Source organism: Aplosporella prunicola (assembly GCF_010093885.1).
Source record: "Aplosporella prunicola CBS 121167 unplaced genomic scaffold K452scaffold_1, whole genome shotgun sequence".
Classification (NCBI taxonomy): Eukaryota; Fungi; Ascomycota; class Dothideomycetes; order Botryosphaeriales; family Aplosporellaceae; genus Aplosporella; species Aplosporella prunicola.
The window spans coordinates 1,136,130-1,152,423 of record NW_022983529.1 but is presented as its reverse complement, the minus strand read 5'-3'; the positions used below and the strand labels follow the sequence as shown (position 1 = coordinate 1,152,423).

The 16,294-nt window shown below is 53.2% G+C and overlaps 7 protein-coding genes across 7 annotated transcripts; 3 read left to right on the top strand and 4 right to left on the bottom strand.

The window, feature by feature from the left end:
• Positions 1–26: 26 nt before the first annotated feature.
• Positions 27–2,320, bottom strand: K452DRAFT_314590 (uncharacterized protein). Its single transcript, XM_033543770.1, has 2 exons — positions 2,182–2,320; positions 27–2,121 (listed from the first exon to the last, which is right to left on the bottom strand). Exon 2 carries the CDS (start codon positions 2,078–2,080, stop codon positions 128–130), a length of 1,953 nt encoding a protein of 650 aa, XP_033403141.1. The 5' UTR covers positions 2,081–2,121; positions 2,182–2,320; the 3' UTR covers positions 27–127.
• A 350-nt stretch (positions 2,321–2,670) lies between these two features.
• On the bottom strand, positions 2,671–9,574 carry K452DRAFT_240900 (uncharacterized protein). Its single transcript, XM_033537805.1, has 2 exons — positions 3,217–9,574; positions 2,671–3,163 (listed from the first exon to the last, which is right to left on the bottom strand). The coding sequence occupies exons 1-2, from the start codon at positions 9,333–9,335 to the stop codon at positions 2,896–2,898; spliced, it is 6,387 nt and encodes a 2,128-aa protein (XP_033403140.1). The 5' UTR covers positions 9,336–9,574; the 3' UTR covers positions 2,671–2,895.
• A 191-nt stretch (positions 9,575–9,765) lies between these two features.
• K452DRAFT_282435 (uncharacterized protein) lies at positions 9,766–10,542 on the bottom strand. The gene is made up of 5 exons (XM_033539587.1): positions 10,493–10,542; positions 10,412–10,431; positions 10,291–10,356; positions 10,174–10,222; positions 9,766–10,113 (listed from the first exon to the last, which is right to left on the bottom strand). The coding sequence occupies exons 1-5, from the start codon at positions 10,499–10,501 to the stop codon at positions 10,051–10,053; spliced, it is 207 nt and encodes a 68-aa protein (XP_033403139.1). The 5' UTR covers positions 10,502–10,542; the 3' UTR covers positions 9,766–10,050.
• Positions 10,543–10,900: 358 nt separating this feature from the next.
• On the top strand, positions 10,901–11,491 carry K452DRAFT_293852 (uncharacterized protein; the record flags this gene model as incomplete). The annotated part of the gene is made up of 1 exon (XM_033541627.1): positions 10,901–11,491. The coding sequence occupies one exon, from the start codon at positions 10,901–10,903 to the stop codon at positions 11,489–11,491; it is 591 nt and encodes a 196-aa protein (XP_033403138.1).
• Positions 11,492–12,004: 513 nt separating this feature from the next.
• Positions 12,005–13,066, bottom strand: K452DRAFT_354823 (uncharacterized protein). The gene is made up of 2 exons (XM_033545912.1): positions 12,605–13,066; positions 12,005–12,551 (listed from the first exon to the last, which is right to left on the bottom strand). Exons 1-2 carry the CDS (start codon positions 12,855–12,857, stop codon positions 12,121–12,123), a joined length of 684 nt encoding a protein of 227 aa, XP_033403137.1. The 5' UTR covers positions 12,858–13,066; the 3' UTR covers positions 12,005–12,120.
• Positions 13,067–13,412: 346 nt separating this feature from the next.
• Positions 13,413–15,338, top strand: K452DRAFT_282432 (uncharacterized protein). Its single transcript, XM_033539586.1, has 2 exons — positions 13,413–13,494; positions 13,549–15,338. Exons 1-2 carry the CDS (start codon positions 13,490–13,492, stop codon positions 15,053–15,055), a joined length of 1,512 nt encoding a protein of 503 aa, XP_033403136.1. The 5' UTR covers positions 13,413–13,489; the 3' UTR covers positions 15,056–15,338.
• K452DRAFT_7333 (uncharacterized protein) lies at positions 15,272–16,150 on the top strand. Its single transcript, XM_033547074.1, has one exon. The coding sequence runs from the start codon at positions 15,488–15,490 to the stop codon at positions 15,944–15,946; it is 459 nt and encodes a 152-aa protein (XP_033403135.1). The 5' UTR covers positions 15,272–15,487; the 3' UTR covers positions 15,947–16,150.
• Positions 16,151–16,294: the final 144 nt, after the last annotated feature.

The window sequence follows — 16,294 nt, the reverse complement described above, 5'->3', positions numbered from 1 at the left end:
GTGGTGGTTTGTATGTACGATGATATAAAAAAAAAAAAAAAAAAAAAAAAAAAAAAAAAAAAAAAAAACACCCCTCTCAATGCTACCGTAAAAGGGAAACGCGAGGCAGATGCACTAGCACACTATTTCAAGTGTCCAGCAAATCCTCGACATAGTCATCCAGCTGGATGATGCGGAAACGGTCCCCCCACTTCTGGCGGAACTCGCGCTTCTGGTACTGGCTCGAGATGCCGTCCTTCCAGCTGACCAGCTCGACCTTCCACCCCTTCTTGAGTGCGCGCTCGACCATGCGCATGAAGCCCTGGCTGTACTCGGCCTGCGCCGCGTCGCCAGTCGCCAGCACTATCGTCGACGGCTCCTCTGCATCCACCACCGACTCCAGGATCTTCAGGTGCAGAATCTCGTCCACGCCCTGCTCGACCCACGCCTCCTTGGCATACTGCGCCGCGACCGCAGCGGTCGTTTCAGAGCCGCTGCTCGCGTCGCCCGACGTGCTGTAATGGTAGCCCTTGCGCTGCGCATCCTCACGCGCCTTGAAGAACTTCTGCCGTTCCGTCAGCTCCCGAGCCTTGAACACCTTGTCCAGGATGTTCGTCTCGTAGCCGATGTCTTTCGCTTTCTCAAAGGCCGGGATCGCCGGCAGCGAGCCCACCAACACACGCTTGGCGACGGGGCGCCGGCGCTCCATAAGGAGCACAAAGGCGTCGAAATCAATGTTTTCGCGGCGGATGCGAACATGCTTGTTCAGTCCACGAATCGTCTTGATGCGGTTTTGAAATCCGATATGAATGTTGGAAAAGTCAATAAAAACGTGAATACCATCAGGTGCCGACGTATGGTTGACGTGCTGCACTGGCTTGGCCAGCCAGTGCTTATCTTCGCCAAAGTTGCGAATTAGAGTAAGAAGGAAATGGACATTTCGGTCATCCTTATCGCGAATCTTGAGCTGCTTAGGCTCTGACTGAGAATTCGGCGAACCCGTGCTCTGGAAATAAAGCGACAGCGGTGCTTGGTTCAAAATAGCATCGATGTAAGGAGATTCATAACCCGCAGGAGCTGGAGAAGTGGCTGCCTGCAGCCCGGTTTGCTGTGGAGGTGTACGAGAAAGATAATTGTTCTTCTTGGGGGAAAGCGAGTTCCCGGCCTGGGATCTCTCCTGACCAGACTTGTGAAGATTGAAGGGAATAGGCGAAGAATCGAGGTGACCCGATCGTCCCGGTATGGGAATGGGTTTCGAGAGAGTTGGGACGTTTCCAGTGGATTTCGAATTAGGAAATTTCTTGGGCTCCGTTGCCGGCACCGGTTGGTGCTGCCAGTCTCTTGGCGTCTTGGTAGCCTTTGTAACTTGGGGGGTGGATGGCGTTGGTTGGGGCATCCGCGGTCTGAAATTGTAACCGTGAGTAGGCTTTGCCGATAGTTGCTCTGTCGAGGCCAAGCCATGCGCGCTAGCCTTACGAGCTGGTGCTTGGTGCTCTGGGTTGTCGGTCTCGTAATCGCTGGCGGCTTTGGCTTTGACTGCTTCCTCTGAAGACTCAGCTAGCTTTCGAGCTTTGCGATTCGCCTTCTTTCGTTGTGTCTTTGTCATAGCAGCTGGATCTTTAGGAGCAGCTGGTTCCGTCTCATTGCTAGGCTCAGGAACCTCTGCCAGCTGAGAGAAGCCACCGACGACATTCCCAATGACATCTAGCCCGCCCGCCCCGTCCCGCCATTTGACACCCTTGTTGCCCGACGGACGGTATATCGCGCCATCGGACGTGTAAGCTTCCTTGTCAGAGCTCTGTTCTGGTTCCGAGGCTGGTGGGGTGGGCGGTGGCAAAGCGGGGGGCGGTGCGTCAACCGGGGCACCAAGGAACTCCCATAGCTTGCTGAAATTGCCTAAACCAGACGCGGAGTCATCGCTCTGGGCCTTCTTGGTTTTGCTGGAAGGCAATGTGTCGGGAGGTGTGGTGCTGGCGCCGGTGGCTGAGGGCTTGAGCGACAGGGTGTTGATGAGGTCGGAGACCTGAGTAAGGCCCCAATCAAGCTTGCGGGATTCTGGCGACATGTAGGAATGAGATGGCGAATTAATGGGCTCAGTCATAAGGAGGAATTGAATGCGCTCTGTGTGCTAAAGTAAGGGAACTGCATGGTGGCGGTCAGCATACTCTAGAAGATGGAGCTTCGGGCGATAATGCGTCGTACAGTGAAGCTCAGAAGATGTGGCTGTCAAGCGAATTGACATGACTGTGGGCGAGATCAAAGCGGGTGACAGTGGAGCAGCGTCAAAGAGAACCCATGAACAGCTGGCAACGAAGCGGTAGTTAAGGTCAGGGACTGGTTGTTGACGTTGATGATATCTCGGCGGGTCTCGGTCAGCGGGGAGGCAAATATACCATTACGGCGGCCGATCGCCCCGGTCGAGTCATCCAGAACGCACGGGACAGCTGAGCCACCATTCCACTCGACGCCAGCATCCATCCGCATGCACACGGTGGCCAAAAGACGGAATTGCGAAGAAGACTCTGGAGTCTGGACGCTGCGCCGTCTTTTTTCCCCCTCTTCTCTTCTCTTCTTTCCGAGTTGGAAGCCGAATCCGCCGATACCCATGTCGCATGGACAGCCGTCGCCATGGCAATCACGTCTACCGCCGTAGCCGAGATGACCGACAATGTCATGATCATGAGAACAGTTAGGAGAGTCACGAGCTTCATTGCCCTACGATAAACTACCATACACACTCCTATGCAATAACGGCAACCGAGCCAGAATGTCCCGATTCTGACACCTATCCCGATTCCCTGAAACTCCTGATGATGCATTGCCGCATCGGTTACCGATTTGGGGCTAAGATCTACCCAAGCCCGCAATCAAATGCCCCACACCCCTCTTCGCCCCATCACCGAGTGCACCCTCACGCTACATGGTCTCCCATCCGCCATTGTTGATGTCACCCTCGAGCTTCCTGGCAATGGTGGATGGCACCTGGTGGTTCAGCCACACGTTCCTCACCAAAGCGTCATACCGCTTCTGGTGAAGGTACAGCTGATGGTGCCGACGCAGAGACATGTCCGTCTCTCCATGCTTGTCGAGATATGGTGCAGCGAACCAGCTGCCGTTCGTGTAATGCGAGAAGAGTAACATGCATTTGCGGATGTTGATGAACAGGCCGACGTTGCCTCCACACCTGCAGTCTATGTTAGAATAAATGTAAACCGAGCCCTTCAAGTATGTACTCACTTTGCCTGGTGCTGCATGCACCCGCCTCTCGTTCCATCTTTCATGCAGCAGACGGCCTGGCTGCAAAACATCTCTCCGCAGAACAGGCAGACGCAAGGATCCGTCAATTCTTTGCTGGGGTTGCTAGGGCACCGGCGCTTGATGGCTTCATCGGTCAAGGTGTCGTAGTTCTTTGGCAGGCCCACCAATTCGAAGATGGCAGGGTGGCTGAGAGTCAACGGCTTGCGCTTAAGGTTGGATTCTTTGGAGAGGGCCCAATGCTGGATCCAGCCCGAAGCAATCGAGCGAGTGATCATACTCGCAGGACTGTCCATCAAGTACGAGCTGAAAATCTCATCAAGTGAGGGCAACCGCAAAGCCCTGGAAAGTCTCTGCAGCTCTGGCTCCTTACCGGAATCATACCCAGCGTCGGGGTACTCAATGCCATAACGAACGTGCATCAGTAAGATGGCCTTGCGGACAAATGGAAGCGCGTAAGATGATACAAGCACACGCAGATAGCGCATGAAGTTTGTGCTTGAATAGTGGAAGAGAGCCGCATAGCGCGTTGCGTCACTCATAGCAGCTTCGGGATTGTCCTGTACGATGCGCTTGACAAAAGATGTGAACAACTTCAACTGCCACTCGCTCAAACTGGGCGCGTGTTCGCGATAGACATTTTCGTCACTCGCAGGAACGCTTGCTAGGACGTCAGACTCAGCCAGGACGAATGTAGTAATCACCTTGACGATTTCTGCGAGGTAGCATAGACGCATAACGTGGTGGATGTCGAACCGCAATGCGGGAACAAGGCACACAGATGACTCCGCAAGGAAAATGAACGGATCCTGTTGCAAGAGCGGCGAAACAGCTTTGCTGCTCAGAGGAGATGGAGTCTCTTCGACAAGCGGGTGTCCAAACATCAACTGCTGAAGCTGACGGTTTTGGCTTTCTAAAAATTCGGTGTTTGTCTTCGTAGAGCCTTGGTGGCGTATGACTCCAATAGCGAGATAAGAAGATACCGTCTCAGACAAGACCCTAAGATGGGTCAAGGACTGCGCTGAAATCTTGTCCAGCAGTGTGCAGCCAACATCTGATTCGACTCCTCTCTGAGCAATTTCGATTGCCGAAATGGAAAATCCCAACGACTTGGCCAGTGTGTCCGTATACGTCAGATCATCGGTAATTATAGACGGGCTGAGGCTATAGGGATAAAGAGTCCCAAGGTTGTTCTGCCTCATAGTGTCCCGCAGCCTTTGGTAGATTCTGACCAGTTCCACAGTCGGGGCTACCTGTGTAGTGCTTGTACTACCTTCGCCAACGGGGAATGGGTCTCTCAGAGGATCCTCATCAGGACGTGGCATGAAGCCCGGGAGAGGAAACCTTGGTCCGGAGCTGGCAGGCATCGACAAGTTTAGCACACCAGGACGCGCCAAATCCGACAACTGCGAGGCCAACTGAGAGATGATGTTTTCTTTTCCGTACTCGAAGAACATGTTGGACTGTCGAGCTAGAGCAGCTGGCGTTTCCGTAGCTCGTGTCTCAGGACCTTTGTCAAGTTTCGAAATTTGGACGCTGACGTGCGACTCCAGCCAGTTGTCGAATGAGATTTCTGGTTCGAGAACACCAGGATATGTGATTGTCTTGCCATCCCAAATGATAGGCAGGAAAGCATTTCCGAGCGCCTTACACAAGGGACACATGAACTCCTTATGCTCAGGTCGCTCAGGATGCTGCCGTGCGATCTGATTAATGTGCCTCCGCTGAGTTGCTTGGAGGTAGACCTCAAAGCACGAATAGTGCATGATGTGCCCGCAACCAGTGCTAACTGGACCGCGCCTGACCTGTGAGCAGGGGAAACCCTTGCCGAGATCCTGGCGCTCCGTGACGACAGTCTTTCCATCAAACGTCGTCTTTTCGACCGTCCGGCGATTTTTGCCTGCAACGCCGAAAGGTCTAATGTTTTCTGCAGAACGATCCAAGTTCGTAGGTGTGTTCACGACTTCTGATAGCCAGTCGTGATCATGAATGTCCGTCTGCCGGAGAATATTGCTTTCGCTGATGAAAGCAAAGGTGCCATACAAGCGTTGATCGTCCGTTTCCTCTTGGCACAAGATGCAAGTACCTGACGGATACTTCCATATCTTGTCTTCTTGTGCTGCAGGGGTGTCGAACAACTCTTCATCGCTGAAATCGCCCTCTCCCCAATCTATGTCTTGGTTTGCCATGAAATTGGTTTGCTGCTCTTTGAATTGAGCCATCACCCGTGCTTGCCTCTCTAGGGCTTGCTTCTTTTTCAGCTCCTTGTCTTGCGCAGCTGTCGCTGCAGGCGAGGAAACATCCATGCCGTCACCAGGCATTGCCGTGTCAAACGCAGCCGGATATCTTTGTTGGAACCGGGACAGAACCAGGCGGATCTTCGGTTCGCAAGACTTGAATTCTTCTTTTTCCAAGAGGGTGCGGAGCAAGGAAAGGATGGTGGGAAATGGGTTGCTGTCGGGACCAAAGTCCTTCGTGAGGGCAAACTTGATGAAAGATCCAGGATTATTTTCCAGTATGCCGTTGGTGCCCAAAGATGTCACTTCCTCGTTAACCACAACCACGATGAGTTGCAACACGAACTGAACGTACGTCTCCACGCGGGTCATGGGGACGTTGGGCGTCGAGAGGGGAGATGCGAGCGCATAACCAAGGAAGTAGTAGATGAACTGAGCAAAGAGAGGAAGTCTAGTAAAGCTCGCGATGCCTTTGAAAACTCCGTTCTGAATCTGAGGCAATTTTGGCTCGAAAACGATGTTGGCAGCGTCATTCCCGGTCTTCTTGGCCATGTAGTTCTTGTAGATGTTTTCGGCCTCTTCCCGGCTGTTTCGGTTGTAATGAGCAACATAGGGATCGATTTCCTCAATGTGTTGTTCCTTCAGCACGAAGGTGCCGGAGTCGTTGAGGCCCTCTGGAGGACGGAAAGTCGTCATCTCAGTGAGAATTTCACCAAACTCGTCCGAGTCCTGTAGTCTCTCGGAGAACCGCGAAGTTAAATCGGAGTATGCCATCGGCTTGAAGCAGAGCGTGTGTGCAATGTCGCGACGCGCCGCGGCAGCTACTGGGTTGTGATGTTCATCCGGAGGAATCAAAGATGAGCGATCGCTAAGCAGAATGATGAGCAGGTGAACGAAATCCTCAGCGACGTCAACGGTCTGTAAATCTTCCCAGCCCGGTTGCACTTCGTAGTTGCCTCTGACCCAGTTCTCCATGCCGAATCTGACGATCATTTGCGCCAGGAACTCAGCTGTCGGGCAAACGACCAAGGCCACTTGCAACAAGAAGATGTCCCTTTGGTGGGAATTGTCTCTCTGGGTAACGCCACGATAAGTGGTCATTTGGTGCCGCAAAGTGATACCGTTTCTGACCCACATTCCCGCCCTCATTTGTGCCAACCAGGAACAGACCCTGAGGGGAAAGTCGAACAAAGCCAACAGATATTCACTTGGCTGATAATCAGGGATCAGTATCCTTGGCGGTGCGGGGAAATCCCTGAGTTCTTGGACCGAGAACAGCAACAGGCCCAAAAGCTGCTCACGCGGCATAGCCTTGCCACGGTCAATCAACCAAGACAAGGTATAGTGCAAGGCATGGTGGAAACTCATGTGATCCTTCTCAACAACAAAATCGACAACCTTGTACTTGGGACCCCACTTTGAGTCGGCTTCAAAGGGCTCCAAAGACTTGAACTTCGTTTCTCCCTTTAACTCCGCCTGGTTGAACCGTCTACGTTCTGCACCCAAGGAGTGGGTGATAACCGTTTTAGCAGTAGACCTTATTGCCCGGGACACATAAGCAAAGTCCGAATCCAGCTCGGGCCTGAAAGATTCACAGAATTGGCGGCATAGTTTGTTGATTTCCCGTGTTATGAGGGAAGCGCTAATCCAGGCGTCTGTTTCGTACTCGATATGTTCTCCAACAGCACGGAGATTGGGGCAAATTCCTTGATGCAGTTTGACAAGGTCAAGGAATTGCAATAAGTATCTGTTCTCTTGGCAGATTCTTTCCTGAACATGCTCTGAACCTAGCAAGTACTTCATATCGAGGAAGAAGTGGTACATTCGACGGTTCGTGACGGCACCAGCGTCAAAAGCCAAAGTGGCCAAGGGATTGACGTCAGAAGGATAGCCGACTTGACGTGTCGTGAGAAAAGTATAAAGGATCGCCATGAGATTGGTAAGGAAATTTCCTCTCTCGACGACCTCTGCCGTGATGGACGGGGTCGTTAACATTTGTAGAGACAGATTGATGATGGAGTGATCTGGTTCTCTGTCGGCGATCAAGTAAAGTTGGGCCAATGTGGTGTAGAGCGCCGCGAAGCGCAAACCTAGGACCCGTTTAAAGTATGGTATCGTTACGACAGTACTGATGAACACATCCCGAATGTCTATCCGGACCTTCTTCCACATTCGCAGATCGTAGAGGATCAAGAAGTCTAGGCGCACCCTCTGCCACAGATCCTCATGAACGGGAATGCCAGCTCGCATATGGTATCCTTCTGGCTTTTCCTGCCAATACTTTGCCGGTCTCGGAGGCCGCAGGCTCCTGTTTCTGATCCTGGGCGTTTTAGGGACTTCCATCGGCTGCGTTTCTTCTGCGAACATGTGGTCAAAGGCAAGAGACTCCCCGTCCGAATCGGCCGGTGTGTGTATCTGATCTCTCCTTCGTGGAGCAGGTGGCGGCGGAGGTGGAGGCGGTGGGTAGCCTGCAAAGGTTGCTTCGGCATCTTCCAGTTGATCGAGTGCGTCGGAGCCCTCCATATCCACGTCGCCATCGCCTTCCTCGTTCAGAATGTCGTCGATCTCCATATCTTCTTCGCCTTCAGCTTCAAGTTCCTCGAGAGGATCTGCCTCGTCATCCCAATCTTCTTCATCTTCATCGGGGTTTGTTGCCGTGATTACCGTTACAATATTGCGTCGTCGCGGGAGAATCCGGCCATATATATAACGGAATTCGTCTTCTGCATCTTCAGCTTCATGGTCGTCTATTCCATCCCTTCCAATCTTAGCGTGATGGGCCTCGCTGCCCATGCGCCATGGCTTGAGCATTTCTTCGCAGATGATGTTGCGGAGGACATGGCCGTCAGTCCCTATACTGCATCCAGCGATATCTGAAACCCATTCCACAATGGTGCCGCACATTTGTTCGCGGAAGGTGTCTCTTGCAGACCTGATGGTCACAGTGAGCTTGATTTCTTCTACAATCTTAGCCATTCGTAGCAAGTCCTTGACGTTTGTAGAGTATATCACGACGCTTCGACCAACATCGTCAACCTCGTATGCTTTGTCACGCCCGAATTGCTTCGTCTGTTTGCAGGCCCGAGCTAGTTGGTTCTCGACATCGTTGACTGTGTGCTTCTCATCGTTCCACAGGACTAGAACAAATTCTTGGTCCGGCTCGGTAATGTCTGAGCCTCCATACCATTTTGACATAAGCCGGGATAGTCGCTCGTCTTCGCGGATAGATTCTTCTGTCTTCGGCAGCCGCAGCTGCTCTGGGGAGCATGAAAAAACGTCGCATAGATAATCGAAAGCCCGGGCTATGGTCATTCTGACATTCTCAAGGAGATCATCTGGTAATGAAGACGCTTCCTTGGCTTTACCAGCGGCCTTCGATTCGGTGCCTGGTAGCGCGGTGTGGATGTTGCAATGTACTGGCCGCACCCATGCTTCCGGGTCGCCACAGTCGCAGCAACCAGAATTTCCAGGCGAAATGCTGACGTAGACTATGTGACCCTCATGGTCTGAGGCGTCAAAGCATTTTGCGCACAAGACGCAGGTATCATCGACAGTACAGGTCTTGCATCTGTATGTCGCCTCCCCGCTCTTGAAGATATGTCCGCATGGATGTCCCCTCGCGGCGGCCGTGTATTCTGCTCCTTCCACGGCGCCCTGTGCATCCCGTAAGCTCCAGGCCTGCGACGACGGCGGCGATCCAAATGGGAAGAAGTAGCGAAGGTAGTCGTCGCGGTTGGCGGCTAGAGAGCGGAAGAGGGTTTCAATGAGATCGCGGCGAGCGGCATCGGTGTAGCGGTTGTCGAAGTTTTTAGGGAGGTCGCGGAGCTTTCTGCAAAGCAGTTCCTCTTGTGCAGGAACAAACATATTTGCCCAAGCAAGGGTTGTCGATCCGGGAGTGATAGCTTAGCCGCTCAGAGCAAGCTTCGACTGCCAGACGGAGATGTGGGGTAGGCGATAAGGATTCCTCTGCAGGCGCACCCACGCCTTAATTCCTTACGCGACTATGTGGGGTTGGTAGAATTATGGATCCTGAGCGCTCATGGCTATTCTGTTTGGTGGTCGCAGAGCTGTCGGGAATGTGCAGGTGGTGGCGTTGATAGGTGGGAAGGTAGAGTAGTTAGAAGCTGTGAACAGACGCGGGCGGCAGACAAGCGACGGCATGTCAATCAACCGCGCAAGGCCGTCCACATGCGTCACTGCGTTTTGAATCATGTAAGCATGCCTGCCCAGGACGCTTATTGGGCAGAGCATTTGTCAGGGCCACGGCTCCCGCACTTTCCACAGCTGCACCAATGCAGTGTAAACTGCTCATATGCTATGTATTTGCATGCATGGAGTTTTCTGGTTGCTCAGCGAGGGTTGCCGGCGCGCCGGCTTCTCCATGGCTACCACTAAAACGTATGCTTTCATTCACGCTTCAGAGCCACAATGGGTTAAACAAGGAAACTGACGTTGTCAACCATTCTTCATGGTCCTTCTGGCCATCATACACAATGTACAGTTCAACCCTCTAGCAACTCCAAACGGGACATCCGCACCTCGTTTGAATCACCGTGTTCTCATGTTGTGCGCCGCCACCTTATTCATCGTCATCCTCCTCGCTGGCCTGGACGTAGCGGGCCTTGATGTCCTTCCACTGGCGCTGTAGAAAGTGTCAGCCTGTGAGCCTATGCCACCATGGCAACAGTGTGGTTGATCTTACGCCCTTGTTGATGGAGTCCCAAACCCTCTCCGAACCGGTGTCAAAGGCCCTATTGTGCCAGCCCATCAGTCTCCCATCTAAACTTCCATGACGCCGACCCTCTAGTGCTATACGTACAGCTGCATGCCAAAGGCGCTGAGGAAGACGGCGCCGAGCATGGTGGTGTTCCTCCTGAAGAGGGAGCTGTCCGGAGAGTCAGCGATGGGGTTCGCAATCCGCGCATCCGGAGAAAACTTGCTTGTAGAGGCCGGAGGCGATCTGCAATTGACGGGTTAGTACTGTGTCGCGCAATCAATGCACATCAATCGTGGGTACATACGCCAGACATTGTGAAGGTGCGGGGAGCGGAGAGGCGTGGGGGTGTTCTGGTGGTGGTCGCTGAGGTTGCTGTTCGGAGGTTGAATGGGATGAAGCGCGGAGCGAATCGGCTTGCAGCAAGCTGATGCGGCTCAAAGATCGCCGACGCTTGACACCATGGCCATGAACCAGCACCTCCCAAATTCACCACAGCACACCGCGAGCAAACCAAAGGGCTGCCTGGCCGCGCCCCGGCGTGCCAACTCCAATTCCTCCAAGAGCACCGCGTTCCGACATCTTTCCCCAACTCGCACCTTCCCCGACGGCCACGAGCTACCTCCCCCTTCGACCGTGGTAATCGATCTTGCCTAGTTATCAACTATCTACCTGCAGCTTCAACCGCCATTCCAAATCAATCATAGCCTTCGCCATGCCTACCGAACCTGCCGTCTCAAAGTCGGGCATCACGACGTCGGCAACGGGCGAACGTCATATCCCGGCTTCGGTGCGTGCCGACGGCTCGGTGCGCAAAGAGATTCGCGTTCGTCCCGGCTACCGTCCCCCCGAGGATGTCGAGCTCTACAAGAATCGCACGGCTCAAGCATGGAAGGACAGAGGCAAGGGCGGGGTGCCGGGCGCAGAAGCCATCCAATCGAAGCCACAAGGTCAGCTGAGCGGGGCTGCCAACAAAAACGCAAAGAGAAGGGAAGCCAGGAAGAAGGCTGCGGCTACCGGCGATGCTGGAGACAACTCAGCCGAGCCTAATGTCTCTACAAAAGACAGCGCCACTACTGCGGAAGCTGCCCCGCAGGAGCCGCCGAACCCGGAGGCGGAGAAGGAGAAGGAAGCCAAGAAACTCACAAAAAGATTGCGCCAGGCTCGCGAGTTGAAAGACAAGAAAGAGAAGGGCGACGCTTTGCTGCCAGAGCAGTTCGAAAAGGTCATTCGCATCAATGAGCTCATTCGTCAACTCGACAACCTCGGGTTCGATGCCAATGGCGAGAAGAAAGTGACAAGTTGAACGGATGGAAAGAGCTACGACATTACCACCCCATCAAGAGCCTTGTCGAACCTCATTCAGCTTCGAGCTTCTCGCATGCAACGCCTTGGGCACGGCCGTCAATGAAGCAAATGGGAATCAAACATCCCCAAGCGCTACATGAACGACGAGGGACATGAAGCATCATGAAGTTATGAGGCCCGTACGGTGGACATCAACATGGTATCATCAAGCTTCGGAAGTGGAATTCGAGCACGGTTAAGGTCAGTAGCCAAGAATCTAGCGCAGGGGTTGCTTGCTTGAAGTGCCTTGGCTACCACTGCACAAAGGTTGTCAAGTAAGGCCTCATGACATAACTCAGCAACATCTCGCGGGTGTATATTCTATCCGTTCAGTATCTGTTTCCCGGTCGAGAGTAGCCATGTACAACGTCCTCGCTATTGTGTACACGACAGCAAATCGAAATGTGCACATGCTGCCGAGCCAGCTGTGGCCAGGTCACTGTAACTTCCATGATGATAGGACATGCGTTATCTACGGAGGGTTGTTGCCATCTCAGGAAGCAACTGTCTTTTTACGAATTACAGCATACCTATATCTCTCGCGATCCCTCACAATTCATCCGACATGCCACTAAATTATCCTAGAGACTATAGCCCCATGCTCACGCGGATCACAATCGCTGGTCTACTGACAGTCTCAAAGAGGCCGAAATCTGATACTGTCCTAAAGCAAACTTCTTCCAAGCTAACGAGTGCTTTCAACTGGCTTGGTGTACCAGTCGGCACTGCTGTACTATGACTCACCAGGGTTTCTGGTTTCACAGACTTTCTCCCAAAAAAGCCCCTCCGTTGCGACGTTGCCCGCGGACTTTCAGGCTGAATTGTAGGCGTTTGTGGCTTATCGATAGTTCCGGTAAATGGTGTAGTTGCGAGCCGGTCCCGCAAGGCTCTCTCGAGATCTCCGATGACACCCGTCTGCTGCCAAAACTCTCCTCGATTCAAAGGACCCCCAAGCTGCAATTGCTGTACAACTTCGTCCGATGGGAACCCGATCATTTCTAATACATTACTAGGACTGTCTGCTTTGGGTATTAGACTTTTTGTTTTATTTACCTGTCCGGTGAGCACTCACCTAAAGACGATGAGCTTCCTAAAACATCAGAAGGCATCATAGCGATCGTCGTCTTCGCGATGCCATACGTGGCTTGTTGTTTCAGCCTTGGGTAGATATGCTCATCCAGAACAGATCGTATATGTCTTGCTCGAACGGTCGTTAACTGGTCAATAATCTGTTGACCATGTGAAGCGCCACCGAAGTCTGGGCCTGAAGAAACCGTGTCTTCATAGGTCGGCGGTGCGCCATTGTCTTTGGATGGAGTTGCCATGTTGTAGCAGGCAGCAGAGGAACAATATGCGGCTGTATCCGTAAGGACGAGGAATGCATGCAAGGCGAAGCAGTTAAGTACGAGCCACGGTGCTGTTGGTGGTCCGGTGAGCTAAATGGTCAGGCGTCTTGCTGAGATGAGGTCAGACACCCGCAACGGAGCCTTGGCGACGGCAGAGTCGGCAAGCCAACACCAGGAGCTTGCATGCGATCTCCACTACAAGAAAGTGTTTTGGAGGGGCGAAGTGAGCGGTTTTAATTGTTCCAGTGACGAGGGAAGTGGCAGTGCTGAGCATTGGTTGCCGAAAGGAGACTAGCGCCCGATGGACCACGGGTGCGGCATGGCGACCACGGTCAGGTGGACTGTTGCCCCGGACAAAGACACGCCGCCAAGCCACTGCGGTGCGACACTGGGTGCCTGGTCAGCCTTGCCGCAATGTTGCTTTTCCGTAAGGCAGTATCCGCAGCAATTGGTTGCTTTCAGAAGCCACGACTAGGGAAGGTATAAAATCTCCCCATGTCTGTTTGCTTTTGCTTTAGCATACTTCCCTTCACTTGGATGCCTCCAATATCCCGCCTTTCATTGATCTTTAAGATACAATTATTCCGCAAGCCCCCATAAGAATTCCAAACATGTGGTAAGTAGCAATCTTATGATTTATGGAGTTGAGCCCGCATTCTCATTTTGACAGGTACCATGTAGCCGACCCCAACTCCTACCTCGCCATCACCGGCGTTGGTATTGATGGAGTCAAAATCGCAAAGAAAGCATTCATCTTCCCATTTCAGAAATTCATCACCATTTCTGTCACTCCCTTTGACTTTTCCATGGCTCTGACTGCCATGACGGTAGAAAAGCTGAAGTTCTCGCTACCGGCAGTCTTCACCATCGGTCCTCACGATGAGGTCAACGCCATGACTAAATATTCCATCCTGCTGTCGGGGCAGTCTGACGGTGCCAAAGGCGCTATGAAGAATGTGCAGGCAGGAACAAACCATGTGCAAGACATCGTTAAAGGTATCATTGAGGGCGAGACCCGCTCAATTGTCTCGACAATGACCATGGAAGAGCTTTTCCGCGAGAGAAAGGTGTTCAAGACCAAGGTCATTGAAAACGTCCAAGGAGAATTGGAACAATTCGGCCTAAGGATCTACAACGCCAACGTGAAGGAGCTCCAAGACACGCCCGGCAGCGAGTATTTTGCATACCTGAGCCGCAAAGCCCACGAGGGCGCCCTCAACCAAGCCAAAGTGGATGTCGCGGACGCACGCATGCGGGGTGAAGTCGGCGAAGCGGAGAAGCAAGGCAAGACGAAGCAAGAAATTGCCAAGATCCACGCGGCGACAGCAGTGCTGGAGACGGAGCGCAAAGGCGAAAAAGCGACGGCGGACGCGAAGCTCACAAGCAAAGAGATCGAAATCGAGCAGCAGCTGAACCTGTCGCGGATCAACGCGAAGCGAGCCGCCGAGTCGCGCGACGCCGAGCTGCAAAAGGGACTGGAGCAGAAGCGCGCCGAGATGGAGCTGGAGCGCCTGCGCGCCAGCACCGTCACGAAGGCCAAGATCGCCCGCGAGTCGCAGCAGGAAGCCGCCGACGCGGAGCTGTACTCGCAGCGCCAGGCCGCCGACGGCGAGCAGTACAAGCAGCGCGCCGACGCCGAGGCAGAGTTCTTCCGCATCACCAAGGAGGCCGAGGCCGAGGTGGTGCGTCGCCAGCGCCAGGCCGACGCCCAGTTCTACGCCGAGTCCAAGGACGCCGATGTCAAGCTGCTTGCAGCCGAAAAGGCCGCTGAGGCCGCCTATATCACCAAGAAGCGCGAGGCCGAGGGCCTGTCGGAGATGGCCAAGGCGTATGGCGAGCTGGCTAACGTGCTCGGCGGGCCTCAGGGCCTCATGCAGTACTTCATGTTGCAGAATGGCACGTACGAGGCTCTTGCCCGCGCTAATGCCCAGGCTATCCATGGCATGCAGCCTAAGATCAATGTCTGGAACACGGGTGCTCAGGCTGAGGGCGCGGACTCCACGGCTCCGATTAGGAATCTCTTCCAGAGCCTGCCGCCCCTTCTTAGCACCATCAACGATCAGACTGGCATCTCCCCGCCGAGTTGGCTGGCGCAGATGCAGCAGCAACAGGTGCCTCAGCAGCAGAATGATGCCTTGGTTCGAAACAAGGACCGTAACGAAGTCAACGGTCATTAGAGACCTGTCCTTCATTTTTTCTTGTCTTCTTTTTCGGTTTAGTTCAGTTCGTTCAGACTTGCTTTTCTACGTTCTGTCTCTATACCCCTGTGTTTTCTCCTTCATGAAGACTAATATCTGAACATCCTGTCAGATTGAGATGGGGCGAAGGGCACGCGTTACCGCATACTGTGAATAGCGCTTCTGTGCGTGACTAGACCCTTTTCCCTTAGGAAGATTCACGGTAATTGTTAGTAGTGGTAGAAGTAGTCAGTAGTGTATCAAACAATCGATTCAAAGCCAGACACGGCTTACACTATCGTCCAAAAGCACGATGGATCTGCCATCTGTAATGAGCATCAAGCCTGAGCCAAGGAAAGCCTCTAGCTTCCAATACAGCCAAGCACGCACGCACGCAAGCAAGTAAGAAGTGTGGGAGACCGAGCACGAACGATGAGGGGCCTTCCCAATCAGCCACCCGCGCAGGCCGCCCTGCGCAGGCGCACAAATAAACAAAAAACAGACCCAGTAAGCAAGCAAGTCAACAGTGATCGCTTCATGGTGACAACTTTCCTACTGTCCCTTCCTTTCCAATTGGTTTCTCTGAGCTTCCAACCCAGAAGCTATAGACACAACAGACCACAGAAAACAAGGAGGAAAAATAAGAACGCAAAACAAAAACACAAACAAACACAGACAGAGAACAGAGAGCGAGGAAAAAACAACAAAGACTGCCCCTGTCCCAGAAGCAAGCAAGCAACCAAGCAACCTGTAGGTGACCGCCGCAAGAGTAGCGGCAGTCTGCAGCAAGATGACGCCATTGGCTCCCCCTTGCTCCCGAAATTGTGGAAAACCGATAAAAAGCATGGCTATCGTGTCGCGGTTTACGCCGAGGTGTCAGTCGAGCAGTAGTGTGCGTGACAGCGTCGCGCGCGTGTGCGCACCCATGCCCCACGCCGGAGTAAGATACAGTTTGGCGAGCAGATTTCTCGCAGTCGTGAGTTGAGAGCTCGGTACGCCGCCACGTGTGCCAGACGCCGATGATGGTACAGTTGAATGACGGTGGAATGCGCGTAAAGGTACAAATGACGGGAAGGTGCAATAGAGATTGTAAATTCGGATAAACGCAATGCGGTGATAACCTGTTAAACAAGATTGATTGTGGCTCTGATGGTCTTCAACAGCCACCCCTTGTTGCTGGGCCAAAAATTGATGACATTCTGTGGCCATAATTCTGATGCTAATATTAGACACGGTCGA